Source organism: Siphateles boraxobius, unplaced genomic scaffold (genome assembly GCF_051911475.1).
Source record: "Siphateles boraxobius isolate OS27281-9 unplaced genomic scaffold, OSU_SipBor_1 111, whole genome shotgun sequence".
NCBI classification, from domain to species: domain Eukaryota; kingdom Metazoa; phylum Chordata; class Actinopteri; order Cypriniformes; family Leuciscidae; genus Siphateles; species Siphateles boraxobius.
Window position 1 is genome coordinate 337,013 of NW_027508713.1, and position 11,650 is coordinate 348,662.

Here is an 11,650-nt window from a genome sequence, read left to right on the forward strand (position 1 = left end):
CAGACAGCGAGTGTGATCCCCTTATGTGGTGGAAAATGCATGAGGTGAACTTTCCTCGGATCAGCCGTTTAGCCAAGAAATGCCTATGCATCCCTGCCACCAGTGCTGCCTCCGAGAGGCTGTTCAGCACTGGCGGGAATGTAGTAACTTGTCAAAGATCAGCTCTTAAGCCAACGCCAGTGAATATGCTGGTGTTCTTGACAAAGAATCTCTGAATGTGATGTGTCTGCCACGTTGGATGGATGGCTAAAGTGTTTACTTGACTCATTTCATTGTATATCCATTTTTTGTTTACACACAGAATTAGAGGCAATGCAATAATTTTAGCACTGACCTAAATAAGTTTAGGTCAATTTTATTAGGTGACAATATTGTGCAGGCTCCTGAAGTTATTGTTAATATTGTTAAGTTATTACTTTAGTTATTGTTAAACTAAAATGTTGAGGAGTTATGTTATACTTTTTTTGCACTAATGCTGCTGCCAGCCAGCTGCAATCACCAATAAAACTTTGTTTCATATATTTTTTTCTATATCGTCATAAATACCATTATCGCAAATATTCTTGAAATATCGTGATATAATTTTTAGGCTATATCGCCCACCCCTAGTTTCCAACAGTCTTAAGTAGGGCACAGCTGACTGCCCTCCAACTCACATTCATCGGTCCATCAAGAAGTCTTTGTAAAAAATGCAGTCGGAAAGCTGCAATCCTGCTCTGTAAGTGGATCAACCCCTGGCCTCCTTCTTCCTTAGGTAGAAATAAAATACTCTGTGGAATCCAGTGAAGTTTGTACCAAAAAATATCAACAAAAGCCGCTTGAATTTCGGCTATTAGTTTCACAGGAGGATCAATACAAACCAATCTGTGCCATAATAAAGAGGCAACCAAATTATTTACAATAAGCGCTCTACCCCTATAGGACATATTGGGTAGAAGCCACTTCCAATTATCTAAACGTCCTTTAACTTTCTGTAAAACACCATCCCAATTCTTTTGTAACAAATTATCATCTCCCAAAAAAACTCCTAAATATTTCAACCCCCACCTATTCCAGCACAAACCTTCAGGAAGACTTGGTTTCCCTTCCTTCCAATCTCCTAATAAAAACGCTTCACTTTTTTTCCCATTGACTTTAGCTGATGACCATTTTCCAAATTCCTCTATCAGTCCAGATAAAACATGTATATCACTTTGTTTGTTAATTACTATTATGAGATCATCAGCATAAGCTGACAAACAAAAATCAAATTCACATAAAGGTATCTTGAAACCATCCAAATTCTTCCTGATTTTTTGTAAAAGGGGTTCAATGACAAGAGAATACATCATTCCAGATAGCGAACAACCTTGTCTAATACCTCTTTTGACCTTGAACGGAGCACATAAGCCACCATTAATCTTAATTATACTCTCTATGTCACTATAAAGAATTTTAATCATGTTTAGAAAATTTTAATTAAAACCAAAAGCTTCTAAAATATTCCATAAAAAACCATGCTCAACCGATCAAAAGCTTGGTCAAGAGACAAAAAAACACAATCGATATTAAATAATTTGGAAACTTGTATAACATCTCTAATTAAAGAAATATTGTCAAATATTGACCTACCAGGTATACAGTATGATTGATCTGAATGGATCACCTGTCCCATTACCTTAGTCATTCTCTTAGCCAAAGTTTTAGAAAGTAAATTATAGTCAGTGCACAAAAGTGATACCGGGCTCCAGTTCTTGATCTCCAACAGATCCCCCTTTTTCGGAAGGAGAGTAACTACTGCCCTTCGGCGACTCAACGGCAGCCCACCCTTCAGCAAGCTGTCGTTGAATACCTCTAGCAGGTCAACTCCTAACTCCGACCAGAAAGCCTTCAGGAAGTCCACTGGAAGCCCATCTATACCTGGAGCTTTCCCATACTCCATCTCATGGAGTGACTTATACAGCTCTCCCAGGGTTAGGCTACAGTCCAGCTCTTCACTGGACTCCTCTGAGATCTTTGGTAAATCCTCTAGAAAAGGAGATTTTTCTTTGTTTTCCGGCTTAAGTTCACTTTTGTACCGAGATTGATAAAAACTCATCGCTACATCACAAATCTGTCTGGGATTATATAACAAATTGCCATCCTCAGAACGTAGGGCATGAATTAAACGATTCTGCCCATTTTTTTTTCTCATGACCAAAGAAATACTTTGAAGGTGCATCCATTTGATCAACACCCAAAAAACCAGCACGAACTAAAGCACCTTGTGCCTTAAACTCTAACAGCTCTTTAAGTTCAGCTTTTTTCCTAAAACAAGTTTCCAAAATTTTACTATCACCTGAGGATTGATACAACTTTTGTAAATCTATTAATTGTTTTTCAATAAAATCTACAGAACGATTAAATTCTTTTGTAACATTTCGAGTATATTGTTGTGTGAATTGCTTTATCTGTACCTTTCCATAATCCCACCATTGCTGTAAGGATTTAAAAGACGTTTTGTTTCTTTAAAAGATTCCCAAAAAAATTTAAACGATTCAATAAATAATTTATCATTTAAAAGACTCGTATTAAAATGCCAATAAGCACTTTTGGATTTCACTGAATTTGAAATAAAACTACAACTTACCATACTATGATCAGTAAAAGACAAAGGCGTGATAAAACATTTGTTAAATACATTTAAGTGATGTTTAAATACATAAAATCTATCTAATCTTGCCAGTGATATATAAATATCACGCATGTGGGCCCATGTGTATTGTTTTTCATTACCATTTATCATTCTCCAAATGTCACATAAATCACATTTCTCAATTAGATGAATTAACCTCTTACGTGAAGCCATATGAGGTTCATGTTTCCTATCCATATCCAACTCAGTACAATTAAAATCACCGCCCAATAAAAGAAAATCTTCAGAACCGCAATCTTCTAGTGTTGCACAAAGAGTATCCAAAAAAAGTAATCTTTCTATAGGTGCTGTTGGAATATAAACACAAATAAAAACAAACACCACATTTTCATAAGAAGCTCTAACTTTTAACAGTCTGCCTTTCACAACTTCAACTGCATCATACGCAGTTGGTTTAAACTTTTTATTAAATAAGACAGCCACCCCACCACTTATATTTGAGTTATGACTTAGCACGGATAATCCACTAAATTCCTTCATCCAGTCAACCTCATTCTCCACACTACTATGAGTTTCCTGTAAAAAAGTTATGGGTAACACTTTACAATACGGGTGCACTAATATGCATTAATTCATGATTAACTAATGCACAGATAATCATGAGTGAATGTATGACTCATGAAGAACTAAACCATTAATTAATGATTACTGCATCAGCAACTAATAAAGAGTCTATATGATTAATAGATTAAGTAATACATGAATTGATATTAATTCAATGTGTCATTGTGTGTTAATTCCTTAATAACATATTTTATTAACTAATAGTGTAAAGTAATGTGTTAATTACCACATTTAGTCAAAGCTATGCACTTCAACTACCAGTTGTCTGCTTTAATTAATCATTAGCTAATGATTTGCAAAGGTATCATTATTTTATGACTTTACTGGTTGAGGCACATAATTATTAACTAGTCATTTAGTAATTGTAGTAATTTACACATGAATTTTCACTAACAATGAAGTAATTGATCATGTATTAATGTGTACCTGTATTATCTGGAAGTTGAAATACAAGGCTTTGGCTCATTCTGGTAATTAACATATTAATTAACACTATTAGTTAAAAAAAATGAGTTATTAGGGAATTTATTCACAATTACATATTTAATTAATAACAATTCATGTATAAACTAATACATTAACCATACAGACTCTTAATTAGTTCCTAATGTGGTAATCATTAATGAATAGCTTAGACAATCATTAGTTACACATTAATTCAGTATTATCTGTGCATTAGTTAAGCATGAATTAATGCTTATTAGTGCACCCGTATTGTAAAGTGTTACCAAGTTATGTCTATATTTTTCTGCTCAATTTTCTCAAAAATGTGTGCTCTTTTCTTTAAATTGTTTGCCCCATTAACATTCATAGATGCAATATGAATTTCATTCATAATGAAAACAAAGAAAGAGAAAGAACACAATACGCCATACCAACAGGAAAAAATATTCCTTTTCTTCCACTTATACAACATCATTGTTTTGAGCGATATTTATGTTCCTCACTATTTTCTTCAACCTATACACTTCCTTATTGGTAAATGAATCACTAGCCAACAAACTCTTTGCCCGATCCACAAATTGTTTCAAATCAGGAAAATATTCTTGCACCTTTACACCTCTTTTATTCTTTGTTGACCTGAGAAACAACTTAATGTCCTCAAGATCATAACTACGTACATTAAATTCACTTTGAGAAAGAACCTCACTGCACTCAGAAGAATCACTGTCACTTTCCGTCTCTTGAATATCCTCATCTCGTAATTCAGCTGTCTTACTGATTTTTGCATCTAGCACTTTATTTTCCATCTTTCTTTTTTGTGGTGTCTTAAAAGTAAACTGCTCTTGTTCTGGTGTCAACTGTGCTTCTTCAGCCATTACACTGATTTGAAACTCTTCACCATTTGCACCTTTTTTGCTTTCTGAAGGATTAACCACCCTATCAGAAACACTTAAAACACTACTTGTTGGTAAATTCTTAAGAATTGGATCTGCTTGTTCAACCTGAGATGAAGCTACTTCAGCCTCAATTTCTACCGAACGATCTACCACATTCTGCACCACTACCGAACCTTCTTCTTGAACATCCACATTAACTTCTTTTCCATCATTTTCCTTACCCTGTACAACTACTTCATTACTTTTTTCTCCATCAACATTTTTGGTTGGGCAATTCCGAATTAAATGCCCTATATTGCCACATACGAAGCATTTGACTTTACCAGTCGTGATAAAAATCGAATAACTAAAATCCTCAATACGAAAATTCAAAGTTAAATCTAAATTGGCGTCATCCGGAATAATCATGTACACGAAGCGCCTAAAAGAAACGATATGTTTCAATAACGGCGATTTGCTACTGATTGGGATATTTTTTATCGGTGACACCAATTTACCATAGCGCGACAGCGCTTGAGTTAAAATTACATCACTAACAAAAGGTGGTATGTTAGAAATGATTACCTTTTTTGCTGGCATAGAAAGTGGTAGGACTGAAATGAACTCCCCATCGATGACAATTCCCTGCTCAACCAGCTCATTTGCCTTGTCTACACTATCTAAAAAAACTACTGTCGCATTGTTCATTCTAGACGTGGACAAGACGCTAGAATGTCCAACTAACTCTCCAACGGCCAAACAACATGCCTCAATGCTCACAGCTGATGCTACCTTAATTGCGTGGCGTCTCGTGAGTGTATTCAACCCCTGTGTTTTTGGGCCGCCATGCCTCCGACTGACGGACAGCATCCGACCCTCCAAATAACTAAACAAATAACAAAACAGACAACAAAAATAAGAAACCAGATAAGAAGAATAAAGAGAAAAAATAATTTCACTCACACCGTTCTGCACCACGCTCACACACCCTCGATCAACAATCACACCGGAAGTGAGAGAGAGAGAGAGAGAAAGAGAGAGAGAGAGAGAGAGAGAGAGAGAGAGAGAGAGAGAGAGAGAGAGAGAGAGAGAGAGAGAGAGAGAGAGAGAGAGAGATAGAGTGAGTAAGAGAGAGAGAGAGAGAGGGAGATAAAGTAAGAGAGAGAGAGAGATAGAGTAAGTAAGAGAGAGAGAGAGAGAGAGAGAGAGAGTAAGTAAGAGAGAGAGAGAGAGAGATAGAGTGAGTAAGAGAGAGAGAGAGAGATAGAGTAAGTAAGAGAGAGAGAGAGAGAGAGAGAGAGAGAGAGAGATAGAGTGAGTAAGAGAGAGAGAGAGAGAGAGAGAGAGAGAGTAAGTAAGAGAGAGAGAGAGAGAGATAGAGTGAGTAAGAGAGAGAGAGAGAGAGAGAGAGAGAGATAGAGTGAGTAAGAGAGAGAGAGAGAGATAGAGTAAGTAAGAGAGAGAGAGAGAGAGAGAGAGAGAGAGATAGAGTGAGTAAGAGAGAGAGAGAGAGAGAGAGAGTAAGTAAGAGAGAGAGAGAGAGAGATAGAGTGAGTAAGAGAGAGAGAGAGAGAGGGAGAGAGAGAGAGCAGCTCTTCATAACACAGGCCACCAGCGGCTCACAGATAAAGCAGAAAATGATCGCGATCTGTGATCATAAACTTCTTATATTTCTCCTGATGCTCATCATGTCAGGTAAGAGTTTATTCTGTGTTTCTGAATCTTTCTGACACATCTCCTGTTCTCAATCAGGTCCATGTTTGCTCTGAGCTGAGTTTCTCTCTCTTGTGTTTTTAGTCTTGGCATGTGAGACGACGAAGATCTTCACTGTCACCGGTTATGAAGGAGGAAACGCTGAAATACGCTGTCCTTATGAGTCTGGATATGAAGAGAAGAATAAATATCTCTGCAGAGGAGAATGTAAAGTAAGCCTACTGAATAATAAAGACATTCCTGTTGAATCTGGATCTCCAGCTAAAGACAGGAGATTCTCTCTGAGCGATAACAGAACGACCCGCATCTTCACCGTCACCATCACTGATCTGAGAACAGAGGATCAAGGCCAATACTGGTGTGGTGTGAGGACAGGATATCTAAAACTTGATAAATTCAAAGAGATTAACCTGGAAATTAAACCTGGTAAGTCAGAATATTCTGTATGAGTGAAGTGGACAGTGCACACAGATATAGTGTAAAACACATATAATAATAACTAGTATATTACTAAAGTAACATTAGAGAGGTCTCTGTGTGTGTGAGAGAGAGCAGTGTATTGTGTGTTTAAAGATGTAAAGAGGCGAGATAACAGAAACCACAGTATCCTCTGTAGAATCATGAGCGAGTGTTCACACCACAGATACTGACCCGCATCACTTCCTGACACATCACATGACACGCTGTTCAGTTATGGAGGAATCGTTCATTCAAAACACAAAGTATAACTGCAAATTCTTAGACTTTTTCGTCTAGCATTTTTCAAGGCCTATCATTCTTTTCTTTTTTTTTTTAAATCCTATGAATTCGAGATTTGCAGTATCTTTTTTGATACTTTATTTTTCATTACTTGCACCTTAAAATTTAGGTGTGTGTAATATTTTTTTTTTAAATCAGTTACTTTCAACAGCTCGTCAGAGAGTGGCATTATCTGATTCAGAAGTCCAGGTCTTTCTGTATCAAAGAAAAGCGTTTTTATTTTATATTCATTCCATTATCAGTGTGTGTAAGCGGAGCAGCCGGTGATAAACCGTGTGAAAGAACAGCTGACATTATTTACAGTAGTATCTGATAAAACAGCCCGTACTGTCACTATAACAGATCTGAGACTCGAGGATGGACATCAGTTCTGCTGCGCCGTATAGAGACTTTGAGATGCTGAAATCTCTCCTTTATGCCCTGATTCAGTGTTTCACATGTCTGGAGTGACTGGACAGCATCTGAACATCTCCTGCCATTATAACAGTGATTTGAAGAACAAGATCAAGTTCATGTGCAAAGGAAACGACCCGTCGCTCTGTGAGACATCGGCTATCAAAGTTTCATCAGAAAGAAACCGTACCGGCAGATTCTCTCTGAGGGATGATGAATCTGCAGTTTTTACTGTGACCATCACTGATCTGACACTAGAGGATTCTGGGATATACTGGTGTGGAGCTGGAGAGAGACGACAGAAGAACAAGTGGATTTCAGTGACACATCTGCACATTAATAACGGTAAGATGCCGTCAGCCTTTTGATAGCCTATGGCTGATAGTGATGTCTTTAACTTGTGAAAATGCTAAACACACATGGTCACACATACAGTGCTGTATTTGCACCACACCCTCGACATCAGTGAAGCGTTACTAACAGCTGTGCCAGGGGAAGTTCACATGATCTTCTGCCACTAATAGACTGTGGAAATTAAACTGTATATTTATTCTGAATAAGCATGCACAATATGTAAAAAGCTTTGCATAATCTTAGTTTTGCATTCTCGTCATTCCTGCAATAAACTGGAGACTGTCATGCATTAAACCAAATGTTTATTTGTTCTTCAGGCACATCAGCGACGATATCATCGAAACCAACCACAACAGCTACAGTTTACACCAGCAAACCAGCGACTGAAGATAGTGCATCTATCAGACCCATCACATCTGTGTTTCCTTTATCATCATCAACAACATCACATGCAGTGTCACTGAGTTTCTCTTCATCTAATAATGCATCTCAACCAGGATCAGGTATGAGTTTTGAATGCCTGTCCATGGACATTTTTTTTTCTCAAGTCTCCTTAGAAGTAGGACATTTAGAGTCATATTCACATGGTTTTGTTGTCTGTTTTTCCAGGTTTCACCATGTTCATCATGTTGGTGGTCATAGGGACCCTGATAGGCTTTGGATTCTCACTGTTCATGTACTTCAGATGGAGACAAAAGAAAGAAGGTAACCCGTCTTTCTCACGAATCATTTATATTACCTCTCATTTGCATAGTCAAACTAGACTTCAGTGTCACAAAACTGTCAAAATAAAGGTGTTTAATTCATTTAGCCACAAAACATTAAATCTGTTGTCATAAAACAGGAAAGCAGCCCAAAGATGACAATCAAGGCCCGACCGAGCATCTGCCCAACAGAGACATGAAACCAAATAGAGAAGTGAGTTTCATCGTCTGTTTGAGTTTGATCTTTTATGTGTGGGTTCTAATCTAACCATTTGTTTTACACTTCTCTCTTCTCTTCTGTCAGGTCAGTCATACTGTCTCTGATTATGATGAGATCAGTAACACACTTGATCATCCTGATTACAGTTTGGTCTTTCCTGTATTTGATGAGCACGACACCTCTGTTTATGCTTTAGCACAATTACCCAGCAGCCCCTCTGATAATCTCAACTACTCCACCGTCAGGTTTTCATCTCATCTCTCAGACAGGACTTCTGACGGGCAGGACACATACGTCTACGCCACCGCTGGACCATAAAACACTGTGGACATTCATGGACATCAGGCTGATTATCAGTCTAACCTGAATCACGAATGAAACTCCTTGAAATCTGTTTCTTTGGCATTATTTGGGTTAAATCATCAGAGACATACTATTGTTTAACTTGGTTACATTTATGATTGACTTTTATTTATTTCATATCTACTAATCCTCATTAGAGAACAATAAACCAAACAAAATGCATAGTGAAGGATTAAATACGTGGAGAAACGAAATGTTGTAGTGCATTAATGAAAGTAAAAATAAAAATTATAACAAAAAGCTGTGTAACAAAGAATATATGCCATGTTATTTCTATTTCCGGCCACTCTAAACGTATTTTCTGATGCCACTTCTCTTACAATAATGGATGCATTATTATTGCGACCTATTTTTTATTTATTTATATTTTGCATTCAAATTTCATTTAAAAAATCACACATGCTGTTCTCAAAATGTAACTTTTATATTTTGTGTGTGCATACTGCCAGAATACAGATTTGATTAAGCATTTCCAAAAATGGAAATCGATGATCATCTGATGGTGACGAGCTCCTGTAGGCGGCGAACAGTCGTGATATCTGATTTATCCATGGCATATGTTTTCTTCTGGGAGTCATTTCATGTTCTAAAACCTTAAATGAGTAGGAATTATTATATCATTGCTTTGTGGGAAACATTTAGGCTATATTTAGGATTGATGAATAGCTTCAGTAAATCCCTGTTTTTTTTTAACTGGTTTTACAGTCACACCATCGAGTCCTGAAGGGTTAACAAACTGCAGCACATCGACCAGGTTTAAGATTAACCCTGATGAATATATAGTCAATGTTTGACTAGTCATATTTTTGCTGCTCGACTGAACAATAATATGAGTCGAGTATCAGCGCCTCCCTCAGGTCAAACACGACATTGCGAATTTTGACAATGTTTTTGTTTCTTCCATACAAAGGCTGATGGAAGGAAGCGGCGTTCTAAAGTGAAAGTAACAGAAGCCTTTAAGAACTGCAGTACAGCAGGTATCGTTTGTGTTATATTTACCAACTTTTATGTTACTTTTATCTATCTCTCTATCTGTCTTTTTCTGCTTTTTGTTGTTCAGCCTTGGTTGTTTTTTAACTGTGCTTTATAAGAAACCTTTCGTATTTGATAAAAAAGAACACTCTTTGCATCCACTCAGCGTTGTGTCTTAAGTTTAAACTGACTAAAACGTTATGTTTAATATACATTAAATTACTAATAAATTGATTGTCGTTCAACCAAATCGGTTTTGCATATCACAGACCATAACGGAAACGCGCATGGAGAATAAACAAAACATTATTGTCCGTTGGAGGGGATGCAAATAAAGTTATCATTATAGAAATCGTTCTTGGCGTGAATGGGCCTTTAGGTGAGCCTTTCCGTAAGCACGAGAATGTCTGTACAGTAACATTAGCAAATCTGCTTCTGTTCTTATATTCTTATAACTTGTTGATTGTAGCTATTCAACAGTGAAGTTAGGGCTTTGTTTGGTATTACTAAAAGTGGGTACTCCGTGAGTTTATCAAATTATTATTATTATTATTATTCATTTTAAGATGCGTGATTTAATTATCCTCTTGTACATTTGGAGCAAACTACCAAGCAAGTCTCTGGTATGTCTCGTCTGATCTTAAAGCTGCTGTAGGTAACTTTTGTAAAAAAAAAAAAAAAAAACCAGATAATCTGTGAAAAAATAAAGCTCCTTTGGCTCCTCCCAGTGGTCTTATTGCCATTTGCAGAAATACACCGCTCCCGGTCAGAAACAACCAATCAGAGCCAGGAGGAATGTCTTAGCAGTGTCAATCACGCTCGTATACGCACTGATCACACCCCTCTCTTGCACAGCGCGTACCGTCGTTCAAACTCAAGATTGCAGGTGTGCTGCAGCTGTGCTAATGGCGGAGAAACAGGAGCTGTGGAAGGAGGAGCTGTGAGGGAGGAGCTGTGGGGGGAGGAGCTGTGGAGGGAGGAGCTGTGGGGGATGAGCTGTGGAGGGAGGAGCTGTGGAGGGAGGAGCTGTGGAGGGTGGAGCTGTGGGGGATGAGCTGTGGAGGGAGGAGCTGTGCAGGGAGGAGCTGTGGGGGAGGAGCTGTGGAGGGAGGAGCTGTGGGGGAGGAGCTGAGGGGGACGAGCTGTGGAGGGAGGAGCTGTGGAGGGGGAGCTGTGGAGGGAGGAGCTGTGGGGGAGGAGCTGTGGAGGGAGGAGCTGTGGAGGAGGAGCTGTGGAGTGAGGAGCTGTGGAGTGAGGAGCTGTGGAGGGAGGAGCTGTGGAGGGAGGAGCTGTGGGGAGAAGCTGTGGAGGGAGGAGCTGTGAGGCAGGGGCTGTGGAGGGAGGAGCTGTGGAGGGAGGAGCTGTGGAGGGAGGGGATTGGAGGGAGTGTTTGTTGAGGGAGGAGCTGTGGAGGGAGGAGCTGTGGAGGAGGAGCTGTGGAGGGAGGAGTTGTGGAGGAGGAGCTGTGGAGGGAGGATCTGTGGAGGGAGGGGCTGTGAGGGAGGGGCTGTGGAGGGAGGAGCTGTGGAGGGAGGAGCTGTGGAGGGTGGAGCTGTGGAGGGAGGAGCTGTGGAGGAGGAGCTGTGGAGGAGGAGCTGTGGAGGGAGGGGCTGTG

General features: G+C 38.8%; 1 protein-coding gene across 2 annotated transcripts; it reads left to right on the forward strand.

Annotated features, from left to right (window-relative positions):
* The first annotated feature begins 6,050 nt into the window (after nt 1–6,050).
* LOC143706387 (uncharacterized) lies at nt 6,051–9,303 on the forward strand. 2 transcript variants are annotated; one of them, XM_077198259.1, is made up of 7 exons: nt 6,051–6,252; nt 6,355–6,696; nt 7,459–7,767; nt 8,094–8,279; nt 8,386–8,481; nt 8,621–8,694; nt 8,785–9,303. In XM_077198259.1, exons 1-7 carry the CDS (start codon nt 6,195–6,197, stop codon nt 9,016–9,018), a joined length of 1,299 nt encoding a protein of 432 aa, XP_077054374.1. In that variant the 5' UTR covers nt 6,051–6,194; the 3' UTR covers nt 9,019–9,303. The 2 variants fall into 2 exon arrangements, with proteins under 2 accessions (XP_077054374.1, XP_077054366.1); XM_077198251.1 differs by having other exon boundaries at nt 6,134–6,252; nt 8,094–8,285.
* The last annotated feature ends 2,347 nt before the right edge of the window (nt 9,304–11,650 follow it).

Excerpts from the sequence above, each read along its gene's own strand:
- LOC143706387 (XM_077198251.1), top strand. The coding sequence starts at position 6,195 with ATGATCGCGATCTGTGATCATAAACTTCTTATATTTCTCCTGATGCTC. Across the intron at positions 6,253-6,354 it reads CCTGATGCTCATCATGTCAG|TCTTGGCATGTGAGACGACG; the intron begins GTAAGAGTTTAT and ends TTGTGTTTTTAG. Across the intron at positions 8,695-8,784 it reads ACATGAAACCAAATAGAGAA|GTCAGTCATACTGTCTCTGA; the intron begins GTGAGTTTCATC and ends CTCTTCTGTCAG.